At 50.8% G+C, this 16861-nt stretch overlaps 1 protein-coding gene across 10 annotated transcripts; it reads left to right on the top strand.

Moving 5' to 3' along the window:
- Positions 1 to 7484: 7484 nt before the first annotated feature.
- LOC116966961 (tumor protein p53-inducible protein 11-like) lies at positions 7485 to 15696 on the top strand. 10 transcript variants are annotated; one of them, XM_033013353.1, is made up of 8 exons: positions 8994 to 9179; positions 11052 to 11220; positions 12795 to 12853; positions 13782 to 13830; positions 14354 to 14450; positions 15023 to 15124; positions 15429 to 15572; positions 15609 to 15696. In XM_033013353.1, the coding sequence occupies exons 2-7, from the start codon at positions 11089 to 11091 to the stop codon at positions 15560 to 15562; spliced, it is 573 nt and encodes a 190-aa protein (XP_032869244.1). In that variant the 5' UTR covers positions 8994 to 9179; positions 11052 to 11088; the 3' UTR covers positions 15563 to 15572; positions 15609 to 15696. The 10 variants fall into 10 exon arrangements, with proteins under 10 accessions (XP_032869248.1, XP_032869246.1, XP_032869242.1 ...); XM_033013355.1 differs by lacking the exon at positions 8994 to 9179 and adding an exon at positions 7492 to 7539 and having other exon boundaries at positions 15429 to 15653; XM_033013351.1 differs by lacking the exon at positions 8994 to 9179 and adding an exon at positions 8134 to 8367 and having other exon boundaries at positions 15429 to 15653.
- The last annotated feature ends 1165 nt before the right edge of the window (positions 15697 to 16861 follow it).

Genomic DNA, 16861 nt, shown 5'->3' on the forward strand with positions numbered 1-16861 from the left:
ACAGGAGAATCCACAATGTTTAAGAAATTTGTCAAACTCGTCCGGCTCTGACTCATCATCTGCCCCAGTGGCATTTTCCTGCGTCTTTGGAGGGAAAGTTCCTCGCAAACAGCTGGCCATCACATCAGTCAGCAGATGTTTCATGTTTTACCCTTCACACCATCTGGAGGAGATCCAGGGCCACAAGTCCCACCAAGTTGTTCCTCAACAGCTTCTCCAGCGCCAGGTGTGGAAGGTCACAGAGATCTTGGAGCAAGATTGGCCTTTGGGATCTTCAACTATGTGTCATTCCATCCATGGTGACCATCAAACTATGGTACCTGCTGTCTCGGAAACTGACCTGTTAAATGGAGTCTTGAAGGGTCACGATCCAAAACGGCGTCTGTCTATTCCCTCCACAGATGCTGCCTGACCCGCTGAGTTCCTCCAGCTCTTTTTCTTCTTATCGAGGAGATTGAACCTCACCGATCTCCGACAAGATCTCGGTCTGGAAGCACATCTCGGTCGCAGTCTCCCTCCCACGCCATCGTCTTCAAGGCTGCTCGCAGAGCGGTCCAGGGGCGCTGGATCTACTCGGAGCTAACCTGACCTGTAGATGTTTGCGCGGAGCTGGACTTGCGGGGACTTAGCGCCGGTGAGTGTAACCGTGAACACCATCAATGGAGCAGAATGACACAAGAAAGAGACTCCCCGCCCTCACCCCCCTTCATACTCACCCCTCGCTCCTCTGGACAGGGCGGGTAGGAAGGAAGGAAGGAGTGACCCCTGAGGGGATATTTTATTAAATTGGGGGAGAGGGGCGAATTCTTTGGCCTTGACCCTTGGTCGTGTCCGGAACGCAGACCCGGTCCGGCCGGTGAAGCCTCGTGGACCAGTGGATGACCAGGGCGATGGATTGTGTCTTGAAGGATCCCTGGCGGGAGCGCGCCGCTGTCCACTCGCCGTGGGGGCGCGCGTCGAGGTTCTTCTCCGGCCATCGCCCACGGACACTGCGGACGGCGGCTGGACAGCGCCGCCTTTTATAGATACCGCCATGTCCCGCCCCCCTCGCTGACCATTGGTCCGCGCTCCAGCCACGGCGTTCGGCCATGGGGTGGACAGACCATCCGATTGGCGGAGACCGCCGTCCGTCAAACCCGACAAACTTCAGCGCCAAATTTCAGCGCGTGAAGGACAGCTCGAGCCAAGCGATTGTCCGCTCGCTCCGGCCACGAGCCCCGCGTGACCCCCCCCCACACACACACACACACTGGCGCCAAGCCGGACACTGAGGGGAATGAGGGAGATGAGGGACACTTGAGGAATATTTTAATAACCATTGGTCACTTGAAGGACACTGAGGGTCATTTGGTCACTGAGGGACTTCCACACTGAGGGTCATTGAGGGATCACTGGACACTGACCGATGTTGAGGGACACTTGAGCGGATGAGGGACATTGAGGGGATGAGGGACATTGAGTGGATGAGGGACCATTGAGGGGATGAGGGACATTGAGTGGATGAGGGGACATTGAGGGGATGAGGGACATTGAGGGGATGAGGGACATTGAGGGGATGAGGGACATTGAGGGGATGAGGGACATTGAGGGGACATTGAGGGGATGAGGGACATTGAGGGGATGAGGGGACATTGAGTGGATGAGGGACCATTGAGGGGATGAGGGACATTGAGTGGATGAGGGACATTGAGGGGATGAGGGACATTGAGGGGATGAGGGACATTGAGGGGATGAGGGAGATTGAGGGGATGAGGGAGATTGAGGGGATGAGGGGACATTGAGGGGATGAGGGGACATTGAGGGGATGAGGGACATTGAGGGGACATTGAGGGGATGAGGGACATTGAGTGGATGAGGGACATTGAGGGGATGAGGGACATTGAGGGGATGAGGGGACATTGAGGGGATGAGGGACATTGAGGGGATGAGGGACATTGAGGGGACATTGAGGGGATGAGGGACATTGAGGGGATGAGGGACATTGAGGGGATGAGGGACATTGAGGGGATGAGGGACATTGAGGGGACATTAAGGGGATGAGGGACATTGAGGGGATGAGGGGACATTGAGGGGATGAGGGACATTGAGGGGATGAGGGACATTGAGGGGATGAGGGACATTGAGGGGACATTGAGGGGATGAGGGACATTGAGGGGATGAGGGACATTGAGGGGATGAGGGGACATTGAGGGGATGAGGGACATTGAGGGGATGAGGGACATTGAGGGGACATTGAGGGGATGAGGGACATTGAGGGGATGAGGGACATTGAGGGGACATTGAGGGGATGAGGGCCATTGAGGGGATGAGGGGACATTGAGGGGATGAGGGGACATTGAGGGGATGAGGGACATTGAGGGGATGAGGGGACATTGAGGGGATGAGGGGACATTGAGGGGATGAGGGGACATTGAGGGGATGAGGGGACATTGAGGGGATGAGGGGACATTGAGGGGATGAGGGGACATTGAGGGGATGAGGGACATTGAGGGGATGAGGGGACATTGAGGGGATGAGGGGACATTGAGGGGATGAGGGACATTGAGGGGATGAGGGACATTGAGGGGACATTGAGGGGATGAGGGACATTGAGGGGATGAGGGACCGCTGCTTATTGAGTGTCTGGTGGATGCTGAGGGAATGAGGACACTGAGGGAATGAGGCACGCTGAGGCGATGAGGGGCACCGAGGAACTGCGGGACAGACGATGCTGAGGGATTTAGGGACATTGGGGGGGTGGGGCCAACTCCCGAGGGTGACCCCTCGCACAAGGGAAGGTCCACTCTCCCAGGGGGCAACATGAGTTCAGGGGAAAAGGGAGATGTTGGTACTACTGCGTATAACACTAGCAATATTGGTTTATCCCCAAAGAACCGCAGATGCCAGTTTACAAAACAAGACACAAAGTACTGGAGTAACACAACCGGTCAATCTACAACAAAAGTGCAGAGTGAGAAGGGGTTGTAGCTCTGTCTGATGGTGCAGATTTCTGTACCTTTCGCCTCACAGCAGCAGCAGGGAGAAGAAGGAATGACCAGTCTGTTTGTTAAATTTGGTATGAAGGCCAACATGCCATTCGCTTTCTTCACTGCCTGCTGCTGTACCTATATTTTACTATGAATTTCCAGCTGTAGATGTCAAGTTGGGGTTGTTCAATTGTTGATGATGTTTGGAGATAATTAAGTGGTTAAATAAATCATAAGGCCACAGCTCCATTATTCTGTTTAAGAAGGATCTGCAGATGCTGGAAAATCGAAGGTAGACAAAAGTGCTGGAGGAACTCAGCGGGTGAGGCAGCATCTATGGAGAGGAGGAATGGGTGACGTTTTAGGGACGAAACGTTGCCTATTTCCTTCGCTCCATAGATGCTGCCTCACCCGCTGAGTTTCTCCAGCACTTTTGTCTACGATCCATTATTCTGTAGTGTTGCATTATATTCCCCACACACAAGCAAAGCTCCTTGAGCTAGTCTCAGTACAACCACAAACTGCCACACTAAAGTGCTTAGAGACAAAACATTTTTACCATTGACCAAACCTCAGACGTTTCATCTGTACACATCTATCTTCCTGCGGCAGCTGAGGAAGCACAATCTGCCACAGGCAATGATGGTCCAATACTACACAGCCATTGTAGAGTCTGTTCTCACCTTCTCCATCATGGTCTGGTTTGGCTCAGCCACCAAGCACGACATCCGGAGGCTGCAGCGAATCGTCCGATCAGCTGAGAAGGTTGTTGGCTGCAATCTTCCCTCCATTGATGAACTGTACACTGCAAGGGCCAGGAAGCGAGCGGGTAAGATCATCTCTGACCCCTCTCACCCTGGCCACAAACTCTTTGAATCACTTCCCTCTGGAAGGCGACTCCGGATTGTCAAAGCTGCCACAGCCAGACATTAAAATTGTTTTTTTCCACGAGTAGTTGCTCTACTCAACAGCCAACAATCTGTAGCCTCCCTTTGCTCTGGTAATTTATTTAATTCACATGTTTAATCAATAATGTTTTATTATTAATGTTTAATGTTTTATGCGCCATTCCTAACTATCACTGTATGTCGATAGAATTGATAGAATTTATTTGCCACACAACCAGGGTTGGTGGAATTTGGGTTGTCAGCAGCGATACAATAATAAAGAACACACAACCACAATAAAAATGTAACACAAACATCCACCACAGCATTCATCACTGTGGTGGAAGGCACAACATTTGGCCAGTCCTCCTCCATTTCCCCCCCGTGGTCAGGACCAGAGTCCAGAGTCAGTCCAGGATCGGCTCTTCCTCACCGGAGACCGCGGCTTTAAGTTGTTGTAGGCCGCAGGACGGTGGTCAAGATTTAAAGTCCCCGCCGCAGCCAGAAGCACCGTAGACTGCAGGGCCGGCGGTCGAAGCTCCACTCCAGGGGTGATGGTAAGTTCACGCTGGGCCCACGGTAGAAGTTGGCCGCGGGCCGGCAGTGATGGCTTCTTCTTCCCCCCCCCCGGGTCCCCCACGAGGGATCCCGGGCTGTAGACGCCGCACCAGCTGGAGCTCTGCAGACCGCGGCTTCAGGCTGCCGGCTGCCCCGGGCCAGCGAAACGGAGCGCTCCCCTCCAGCGAGCCCCAGCGAGGGCTCACCCGCTCCACAACGAGAGTCCGCGCTGCGCCGAGCGCGTCTCCAGGAAAGGCCGCGCCGATCCTTGATGTTAGGCCACGGGGGAGGCGACCTGGAAAAAGTCGCCTCTCCATGGAGGAGGCGACCGAAACGGTTTCCCCCTTACCCCCCCCCCACACCACCCCCCCCCCCCACACCACCCCCCCCACACCCCCCCCACCACCCCCCCACACCACCCCCCCACCCACACCACCCCCCCCCCACACCACCCCCCCCCCACACCACCCCCCTAAAACATACTAACGCGCTGCTGACATGGCTGCTGCCAGAGCAGCGCCCCCTACACGTTATGTCATGTCATGTCATGTTGTCACTTGCGGGCGGAGCATCAAGGCAAATTCCTTGTATGTGATACTTGGCCAATAAACTTATTCATTAATTCATCCTATATTAAGGTGCTCTAGAATATCACTCGACATGCACTTCACAGGAGATAGGAGTCAGTGGAAACCATTTGAAAGACATTATTAATTGTATCTACGGTACACTAGTTGTTGACATCAATCTATTCATGTTTAGTTTAGTTTAGTTTTGAGATACAGCGCAGAAACAGGCCCTTCAGCCCACCGAGTCCGCACCTACCAGCGATCCCCGCACATTAACACTAACCTACACAAACTAGGGACAATTCCTTACATTTATACCAAAGCCAATTATCCCACAAACATGCACGTCTTTGGAGTGTGGGAGGAAACCGGAGCACCCGGAGAAAACCCAGGCAGGTCACGTGGAGAACGTACAGACAGCACCCGTAGTCAAGATCGAACCCGGGTCTCTGGCGCTGTAAGGCAGCAGCTCTACCGCTGTGTCACCCTGACATGTTTTTTTTAAATGGGAGAACAATCTCCGAAGGATAAATTTATAACAGGAAGCTGTTCTCGTGTCCTCTGAGCTGCACATCTGCCCCAACTCAATGGGCCAACCAGGCTTCATTGTAAGGAGTCTCGACCTGAAACATCACCTATTCCTTTTCTCCAGAGATGCTGCCTGGCCCGCTGAGTTACTCCAGCATTCCGTGTCCATCTCTGGCGTAAACCAGCATGTGCAGTTCCTTCCTACACAGATCAGACTTCATTGTTCGTCCTACCCTTCCTCAGATCCCTGTCTCCAGACTGGTCTCTTGTTGAGTGGAATGGACAAGGATGTCGGGGTGGGATGGAGAGGTCTCGTGCCACAGTTGCCGATTCAGAGGGGAGTGGTGGGGTGAAGAGACAATAGACAATAGGCAATAGGTGCAGGAGGAGGCCATTCGGCCCTTCGAGCCAGCACCGCCATTCAATGTGATCATGGCTGATCATCCCCAATCAGTACCCCGTTCCTGCCTTCTCCCCATATCCCCTGACTGCGTTATTTTTAAGAGCCCTATCTAGCTCTCTCTTGAAAGTATCCAGAGAACCTGCCTCCACTAAGGCAGAGAATTCCACAGACTCACCGCTCTCTGTGAGAAAAAGTGTTTTCTCGTCTCCGTTCTAAATGGCTTACTCCTTATTCTTAAACTGTGTGGCCCTTGGTTCTGGACTCCCCCAACATCGGGAACATGTTTCCTGCCTCTACCGTGTCCAAGCCCTTAACAATCTTACATGTTTCAATGGGATCCCCTCTCATCCTTCTCAACTCCAGAGTGTACAAGCCCAGCTGCTTGACATGCACTCCACAAGGAGAGGTCAGCAGGCGGTGGGTCTAGAGGAGCAGATGATCATTGGCCATCTGATTCAATGGGTTGTGGAGGGAAGGGGATAGGTGTGAGCAGTTTCTTGGAGGTTTCACCACTTGTTCAGACAAATACTTTTCTCTCCCTCTCTCCCCCTCCCTCTCTCCCTCTGTCTCTCTCCCCTTCCTTCCTTCCCTCTCTGTCCCTCTCTCTCACTCAGAGGGTGGGGCTGCCAGAGGAAGCTACAGAAGTGGATGCAATTACAACTTATTAAAGAAATGATATAAGGACAGGAAAGGTTTTAGAGGGATATGGGCCAAATGCAAGCACATGGGACAAGGCCAATATGCCAAGTTGGTCAAAGTGGGCAAGGTGGGCCAGAGGGCCTGTTGTTCATCTCAATGACCCCATGACCAAATACCACAGTTATTCACACTGTTTGTTTTAAAGTCACAAACACAGAGGCTGGTGGCAAAGACACTGATTTAGTCAATTTAGAAATTATTTTTCAAGTAGATTCTGAAATCAGTGTAAAAGCTTTTTTAATAAAAGCCTTTATCATTGGTGGAACTGTGTGTTCCAGTGAGTCATTGCCTACGCCCCTTAAGTATAAGGATAGTACAGTTGTGAAAGGTTACAGCTGCTACATAGCCAGGCGTTTATACGGTAATATCACAGTACAGGCTGCAAATCTTGGTCCTGCATCTCAGCTCCCCCACAAGGAAGATACGTCTTGTTAATTCTGAGGCAATCTTTAAATGCCCCCTGTCCACCTTCCCCTCTCCTTTGTCCTCTACCACTCATTTCACTCCTCTTCTTCTCTCCTTATGGACAATAGACAATGGGTGCAGGAGTAGAGGCCATTCGGCCCTTCGAGCCAGCACCGCCATTCAATGTGATCATGGCTGATCATCCACAATCAGTACCCCGTTCCTGCCTTCTCCCCATATCCCCTGACTCCGCTATCTTTAAGAGCCCGGTCTAGCTCTCTCTTGAACGTTTTGGGTCGAGAATCTTCTTCACTTTCCTTCCTGTCCCACGACATCCAGGAGAAGCCTGTTGGCTGCGGGCGGGAGAGGTGTGGCTGTTTGCCGAACTGTGACTCACAGTATTGGAATGCATCAGTAAACACACGCCATATCACACACGCTGTACTGTAGCACACATATGTAGGAAGGAACTGCAGATGCTGGTTTAAACCGAAGATAGACATTAAATGTTTGTGGCTGCAGGAGTCAGTACTTTAGAAGCTATCCTAAGAAATCATATGTATAAATTCATATATGACTAAAAATGTAATTATTGTGGCCTTGTCAAATATAGACCGTAAGGTCTGAATGACAATAAAGGTATTCAATTCAATATAAGGTTTAGCACTACACGCTACGGATCCCAGTTGTGGAGAAACTGGTATCGTTGTCTCGTTGTAGGACATTGATCATTCTTTTATTCTGGATTTTAATTCATGTATTGTGTTCATTTTTTAATATATAATTTATGATGCTTTTATAAGTGATATACTAAGCTTTTACATGTATTTTATGATGTTTTTATATGCAATTAATTTTTATGTAATGTTGTTCCTTGTCTGGACCTTGAGTCTGAAATAAATTATATTATTATTATTATTATTATTATTATTATTATTATTATTATTATTATTATTATTATTATTATTATTATTATTATAATTATAATAAAAAGCTGGAGTAATTCAGCGGGACAGGCAGCATCTTTGGAGAGAAGGATCTCGACCTGAAACGTCACCTATCCATGTTCTCCACAGATGTTGCCTGACCCGCTGAGTTACTCCAGCACTGTCTTTGAGACACCGGTTATTCTGGATGCCAAACATTCGCCGGATTGTTGTCTTGTCTCCGTATCGCGAGGAGCAACAGGTTTGATGAGCTGGAGACCTCATTCCTAACATTACTGACCAGAGGTACCTGACAGACCAGACCTGCACACAGCACGGTAGCTGTGGAGAACATGGACAGGTGACATTTCAGGTCGGGATCCTTGTCCAGAATGATGGGGTAGAGGAGACAGCTGGAACAGAGAGGTGGGACTAGTGTAGATGTGATGGGTTGGTCGGTGTGGGCAAGTCTTGGTGAAGGGTCTGTTTACACACTGTATGACTCTATAAACTAAACTCAACTAAACTAAAGAGGGGAGAAGGAGGGGTTGGAGGGGGGGGGGGGATGGGTGGCCTGAGATGGGGGGACAGGAAAGAGAAAAGTGGGGGAGAAGAGGGGAGGATGGGGGGAGAAGGGAGTGGGGGGATGGGGGGAGAAGGGGAGAGAAGGGGGATGGGGAGAAGGGGGGGGGATGGGTGGCCCTGGGTTGGGGGACAGGAAAGAGAAAAGTGGGGGAGAAGGGGGGAGGAAGGGGGGGGGAGGGGGGGTGATGGGGGGAGAATGTAGTGGGGGGATGGGGGCGAGGAGAGGGGGTTGCTCTCTAACCAGTGGTATTTAATGTTGATACCGCTGGGCTGTGAGCTACCCAAGATCAGACACACACAGTGAGCTGTGAACATTAGCTGTTTAAGAAAGAACTGCAGATGCTGGAAAAATCGAAGGTTAGACAGAAATGCTGGAGAAACTCAGCGGACGAGGCAGCATCTATGGAGCGAAGGAAATAGGTGCCGCTGAGTTTCTCCGGCATTTTTATCTACCTTTGTAAACATTAGCTGGTGCCTCTACTGCAGACTTTAAGGTAGAGCCTTGCCCTGCCTCTCCCTCAGCTCAGCGTTTGGTGAAACCTGCCTCGCAAACGCGACCACACTCACCCAGCACCCACAGCACCCAGTACACACAGCACCCATTCCCTGGAGCACCCAATACCCGGGCATGGACACTACTCACCAATAGCAAGGTAGGAGCAAGGTACTTGCTCTGGACATTTATCGGTGACTTTAGTCGCGGCGACAGACGCGTTGTTGCTTTAAGGGCCTGTCCCACCAGAAGATGCCGCAGCGCGGAGACAAGTCTCCACTAACTCTGACACTAACAGGGCACGGGCAGTGGTGGCTGCTGGTGCAGCGGAGTGTACTTTAGTATACATTAGTGTAGTTTATTTTAGTTCTGCCAGGGTACAGGGGGACAGATCCTGACTACGGAGTTTGCTGTCTGTACGGAGTTTGCACGTTCTCCCCGTGACCGCGTGGGTTTTCTCCGAGATCTCCGGTTTACTCCCACACTCCAAAGACGTGCAGGTTTGTAGATTAATTGATTTGGTGTAATTGTAAATTGTCCCCAGTGTGTGTAGGATTGTGTTAATGTGCGGGGGTCGCTGGTCAGCATGGACCTGGTGGGCCGAAGGGCCTGTTTCCACGCTGTGTCTCTAAACTAAACGTTGTTCTGGTACCAGCCTCAACTACATCCTCTGGCAGCTTGTTCCACACACTCACCGCCCTTTGTGTGAAAATGTTGCCCCTCAAATTCCTATTAAATCTTATACCCCTCTCATCTCAAACAAAAGTCTTCTGGTTCGAAAGAAGGGTCTCGACCAGAAACGTCACCCATTCCTACTCCCCAGAGATGCTGCCTGTCCCGCTGAGTTACTCCAGCATTTTGTGTCTACCTTCGGTTTAAATCAGCATCTGCAGTTCCTTCCTACACTAGAGTGATCGACGTGTGTCCCAAACAGAACAATGATTCTTACTTTAGCAGCACAGCACAATATGTAACACATAGCTCTGTAAACAATATCATAAACGAGAGAATAAAAGTTCCAGCGATGTATAGATTCCGCGGCAAAGTAGTTTGTGCAGCGTTTGGATGCAAAGACGAAGAGTTCTGAAGCCTGATCCCGTTTTAGTCCAAGAATGATAAATAATGAACCAGTACTTTGTTAAATAATAAATAAATTATGGATAGAGTTTGGAAAGGCTTGGATAGAGTGGATGTGGAGAGGATGTTTCCACTAGTGGGAGAGTCTAGGACCAGAGGGCACAGCCTCAGAATTATAGGATGTACCTTTAGGAAGGAGATGAGGAGGAATTTCTTTAATCAGAGGGCGGTGAATCTGTGGAATTATTTGCCACAGACGGCTGTGGAGGCCACAAGTCTGTGGATATTTTTAAGGCAGAGATAGATAGATTCTTGATTAGTGCGGGTGTCAGGGGTTATGGGGAGAAAGCAGGAGAATGGGGTTGGGAGGGAGAGATAGATCAGCCATGGTTGAATGGTGGAGTGGACTTGATGGGCCGAATGGCCTGATTCTGCTCCTCTCACTTATGAAAGTTCCACTTATTCTAGGTGAGAGAGTCATGGCCGGCTGTCTTTGCTGAAAGTGTGTGCGGAGACAGAGACACAGAGTGACAGAGACACAGTGACAGAGACACAGAGACACAGAGACACAGAGACACAGAGTGACAGAGACACAGTGACAGAGACACAGAGACACAGAGACACAGAGACACAGAGTGACAGAGACAGAGAGACAGAAAGACACAGAGAGACACACAGAGACACAGAGTTACAGAGAGGTAGGGACACAGAGTGACAGAGACACAGAGTGACAGAGACACAGTCACAGAGAGACAGAAAGACACAGAGACACAGAGACACAGAGTGACAGAGACAGAGAGGTAGAGACACAGAGACACAGAGGCACAGAGACATAGAGACACAGAGACACAGAGACACAGAGGCACAGAGACACAGAGACACAGAGACACAGAGACACAGAGACACAGAGACACAGAGGCACAGAGACATAGGTGATAACATGTGTGTGTTACAGGAGAGGCTGTTAGTGGAGAGGAAGGAGGGAAGAGGGCATGATGTCGGTGGAGCAGCACTGCCCGCTGGTGAAGAAGCACAGCCAGAGTGACCTGGTCAGCAGACTGAAGAGCCGCAGGGTGCTCGGCATGGGCGTGAAGGCGGCGGACGGCGAATTCCACCGATCCAAGGTAAGGGCGATCCTCTAACCGTCGGCCCCAAGCCTGTCTTCACGAAACGTCACCTATCCATGTTCTCCACAGATGCTGCCTGACCCGCTGAGTTACTCCAGCACTCTGTGAAACGTCACCTATCCATGTTCTCCACAGATGCTGCCTGACCCGCTGAGTTACTCCAGCACTCTGTGATACGTCATAGAGTTGGGAATAGTTGGCAACCATTGCCCACTGGCCTGCCAGAGATCAGTCAATCAAATAATTTATTGTCATTCAAAAATACACCAACAAATGCAAGTCTGAATGAAATTCCGTTGCATCTGGCTCACCGTCCAACATAAAATAAGAAAAAGATAAAATGGATAAAAAGATAAAATAGATAATAGTGGCGGCACATTATATGGAATTCAAGAGTCTGATGGCTCGGGGGTAGAAGCTGTTGCAAAACCTGGCCGTTCTGCTCCTTATACTACGACACCTTTTGCCCGAGGGCAGCAGAGTGAACAGTCCATGATGGAGATGTGTGAGGTGGTTTATAATGCTGTTGGCCTTGGACAAGCAACGTTTGCACGCAATGTCCCAGATTGAAGGGAGAGAAGTCCCAATGATTTTTTCAGCCATCCTCACCACTCTCTGCACGGACTGCAGAGATATTTCACCCTTTCTCCCCATTTATCCACTCCTTCCAGCGCCCCAAACTCTTACAACTCAACCCCCAGCTCCGTGGATACATTTCCTCCCTCCCTCCCTCCCGCCATTCTGTACGGAGTTTGCACATACTCCCTGTGACCTGCGTGGGTTTTCTCCGGGTGCTCCGGTTTCCTTCCACACTCCAAAGATGTGCAGGTTTGTCGGTTAATTGGTGTCGGTAAATTGTACATTGTCCCTAGTGTGTGTGTGTGTGTAGGATAGTGCTAGTGTGCGGGGATCGCTGGTCGACTCGGTGGGCTGAGGGGACTGTTTCCGCGCTGTATCTCTAAACTAAACTAAACTAAAATTCTAAGAGTTGCGGTAAACTTGTGGTGAAGTTGAATTTTCCGTTCAGGAAGGCGTCTTTGCTGAACTGCAGAGGGTGCCCAGATGTGGTTGGGCAGATTCACGCAAAACATCCTCCTCCACCCTCCTGCCACAACTCCTCAACTTCCTGCAGTTGCCTCGCAAACCAAGAATCTAATATTGAAACCCACAAAGTGCTGGAGGAACTCAGCGGCTCAGGCAGCATCTGTGGAAGGGATGACCGGTGACCAGTCAAATCGGGACCCATCTGTGTCTTTATTCATCGAACCATGTTCCCCATTAATCTTGGTCTTAGTGGGAAAGTAGGCAAAGAGAAGGTGGAACAGTCCAGCACAGGAACAGGCCCTTCGGCCCGCAATGTCCGTGCTGGATATGATGCCAAATTAAATTCCATATCCCTCCATTCCCTGTGCATGTCCATGTGCCAGTATAAAAGCCTCTTAAACACCACTATCGTATCTGCCTCCACCACCACCCCTGGCAGCCCGTTCCAGGCACCCACCACCCTCTGTGTAAAAATACACCTCCTTTAAACCTTACCCCTCTCTAACATTTCCCCATTCACATTACAGATCAGTCAGATGCTGGGCAATGAATTCAAGTTTGCTTTCCACGAACCCTTCGGCCTCAGGTAATGGAGATGCCAGAGGTGAGAGAGGCGTCTGACAAGAGGTATCACCGTCAACAGCGCTGCACATCCCCAGTACCGCACCACAACTGTGCAGCCTCCCTGCACTCACAGAGATAGTCCACAGTGATGCACAGAGAACCTGCCCCTTACCTGATGTGTCCCTGACTTCCACTAGTGGGAGAGTCTAGGACCAGAGGGCACAGCCTCAGAAACAAAGGACGTACCTTGAGGGAGGAGATGGGGAGGAATTTCTTTATTCGGAGGGTGGTGAATCTGTGGGATTATTTGCCACAGACGGCGGTGGAGGCCAAGTCAAAGGCAGAGATTGACAGGTTCTTGATTAGTGCGGGTGTCAGGGGTTATGGGGAGAAGGCAGGAGAATGGGGCTGGGAGGGAGAGATAGATCAGCCATGATTGAACGGGGTAGACTTGATGGGCCGAATGGCCAAATTCTGCTCCTAGAACTTATGAACATTAACAGAAGTCCCACACGATTACGTCATAAAAGTCTGAAGAAGGGTCTCGACCCGAAACGTCGCCCATTCCTTCTCTCCAGAGATGCTGCCTGTCTGACCCGCTGAGTTACTCCAGCATTTTGTGTCTATCTTTACTACCGATTACTACCCAATGACTATATTATATAGAAGATAGACACAAAAAGCTGGAGTAACTCAGCGAGACAGGCAGCATCTCTGGAGAGAAGGAATGGGTGACATTTCGGGTCGAGACCCTTCTCTCCAGAGATGCTGCCTGTCCCGTTGAGTTACTGCAGCATTTTGTGTCTATCTTTGGTTTAAACCAGCATCTGCAGTTCCTTCCCACACACGAGTATATTATCCATATATATATCTAGATACGTGACTGTGTTTAGGTGCGCGTGGAGCTGCTGAAAGGAGGAATCACCCCTCTCTCTCTCCTCTCATTGCAGGTTCTGGCAGTTCATGTCCGCACTCACCTTCTCTGCCCTCGGGCTCCTGGTCAGTTCTCACTTCCAGCTGCCTCAATGTTCATAAACCGTGATCCTAAATACACGGGAACACCGTGAATATCCCGCTACACATGACAATAAACTAAACTAAACTAGTGGGGAGAGGGGGAGAGAAGGAGCTGGGGAGAGGAGGCGGGGGTGGAAGATGGGGGAGTGGGAGAGAGGGGGAGAGAAGGAGCTGGGGAGAGGAGGCGGGGGTGGAAGAGGGGGGAGTGGGAGAGGCAGGAGCAGGGTGCGGGGGACCTGTGTAACAGCGGGGGGAGGGGGTCAGTGAGAGGGGTCAGGGGGACCTGTGGTCAGTGATCGTGTGGTCAGGGAGGGGTCAGTGGCAGGGGTGAGTGTGTGGTCAGGCGGGGTTGTGGTCAGGGGGGGTTGTGGTCAGCGGGGGTTGTGGTCAGCGGGGGTTGTGGTCAGCGGGGGTTGTGGTTGGGGGGGTTGTGGTCAGGGGGGGGATGTGGTCAGGGGGGGGATGTGGTCAGTGAGGGGAGGTTGACGTGTCCTCTCCCCCACAGACTCTCACCTTTCCCCGGTCTCTCGGTGCTCGGCTGGACACGGACGACGGTGGGATCTGCGTCTCTGCCCTCAGGCTGCACGGCGCCGCCATGATCAGTACGTGACACACACACACTACCAAAGATCTTATAGCAAAATCAACTCAAACACTGCTTGTGAACCATTTAAAAATAAATGATTTAAAAAACATTAAAAAAGACAATTACCAGAATCAAATTTTATCGTTGACAAGAAGTATGAACTGACAGATTTATGAATCTAACCCACACAAACTGTTGCCCCACAACATTGATTACACTGCGATTCGGGTCAGGTCAGGTAGGCTCAGGTTACTAAAATGGGCGTGGAAAAATGCCCATGATCCCCTCCATAGCGTACTACACGTCAGCCCATTACATTTCGCAGGAGTTGCCTATCTTGCTCCGCTATAGGATCTTTGCACATTACACACACGGGTGGAGAGAGAGTGAGAGAGATGCAAGGATAGAGAGAGGCTGCTACCAGACATGCAGATGCATGCATGGATTGTGTACCGCCGAGTTCTCTACCTTGTGTTCCTGTCCCACCAACACCTGTCCCACCAACACCTGTCCCACCTATGATGTTGATGCTTCACCTGTCTTTGGTTACCTGTGCCGTGACCATTCTGTTTGTCCACCAATGCCCAGGTATCTCCCTCATCCTCTGGAGCGCCGTCTGGACAATGGAGAAGGTGATTATCCGCTGGACGCTCCTGTCTGAGACGTGCTACCTGGCCGTGGAGTTTCTAGGTGTGTTCGCCGGGGTCAGCTGTAGCCGGAGGTCATAAGGTCATGCGACAGGAGCAGAATTAGGCCGTTCAGCCCATCAAGTCGACCCCGCAATTCAATCATGGCTGATCATACATGTGTTAGCGGGGCCAATGTGGTCAGGATGGTCTTTAATATGCCGCCCTCTGACCTGTGACCCCATGCCCTCTAACCTGCGCCCTCTGCCTTTCGACCGTCTGACCTGTGACCCTTTGATCCGCAGCCCTCTGACCCGCTGACCTATGACCTGCCGCTCTCTGACCCGCTGCTCTCTTTGTTCCCTCAGTGACGCTGACCGCCAGTGCTGACCAGGATGTCTTTTCCAGAGTCGCGGCCGTCCAGCTGGTGGCCTTTGGCCTGTCCGCGCTCCTCTCGCTTTTCTACTACGTCCAGGTCGGCCGCAAACCCAGGAAAGTCTAGGATCAGCGAGAGTGGGCCCCGCATAGCAACGGGCCCCGCGTAGCAACGGGCCCCGCATAGCAACGGGCCCAGCAATGACAGCAAGACCTATCCCCCCCCAACATCGCCAATGTCAACGGGGAGAGGCTTGACCACCCCCCTCACCCCAACCCCCTCACCCCAACCCCCCCACCCCAACTTCCCCCACCCCAACTTCCCCCACCCCAACCTCCCCCACCCCCTCACCCCAACCCCACTCCTCCCCATCCCACCCACATCCCCTTCCCAGATTCAGTTATTTCTTTTAAATTACTTTGCCAAAACCTGTTTTTGTTTTTTTTATTCTGGGGTATTGTGTGTAGATTGATGACAAAATAAATAAATCTAATCCATTTTAGAATAAGGCTGTAACGTAACAAAATGTGGAAAAAGTGAAGGGGTGTGAATACTTTCTGAATGCACTGTATCCAACAGTATATTATAGATATACGCTATGATACACATAAACTATAATATAGATATAACATATCATAGAGAGCAACGTTGCATCATTGAATGAAGATTTTTAATTAGCCTTTCTTTGTGAATTAAAATGTTGCTGGTCTCTATCTGGTACATATTATATATTCACGTACATATATCGGTGTCAAACACTTAATCTGTCAGTTTATTGATTGAGAACAGATAACACAAAGGTGTGAGTTGTCGCCATGGATTCATGCATTACAACTACAGGGAGAAGGACAAACGTCCGGAACCTTCTGTGGCCACGTCCATCAGAACCCTGGCAGCCCCAAACGTGACGATCCCTGGTCATAGATCTCCCAGGTAACGTCACACACTATGGTCCCTAGAATCATAGTCGTACAACACGGAATCAGGCCCTTCGGCCCAACTCATCCATGCTGACCAAAAGGCCCCCCGCAAAGCTGACCCCCACATGCCCGCGTTTGGCCCAGATCCCGCAAACCTTTCTTATCCATGTACCTGTCCAAATGTCTTTTACAGTTTAAATGCTATAGAACCTGCCTCAACTACCTCCTCCGGCAGCTCATTCCAAACACCCACCACCCTCTGTGTGAAAAAGTTGCCCCTTAGGTTCCTATTAAATCTTTCCCCTCCACCTTAAACCTCTGTCATCTGGTTCTTGATTCCCCGAGTCTGTGTAATAGACCAGGACACAATCTATTCCTGCTCATTATTTTATACATCTCTATAAGATCATCCCTCATCCTCCAGCGCTCCAAGGAATAGAGTCCTAGCCGACCCCAACCTCACCCTGTAGCTCAGGCCCCTCGAGTCCTGGCAACATCCTCGTAA

Source organism: Amblyraja radiata, chromosome 38, assembly GCF_010909765.2.
Source record: "Amblyraja radiata isolate CabotCenter1 chromosome 38, sAmbRad1.1.pri, whole genome shotgun sequence".
NCBI classification, from domain to species: domain Eukaryota; kingdom Metazoa; phylum Chordata; class Chondrichthyes; order Rajiformes; family Rajidae; genus Amblyraja; species Amblyraja radiata.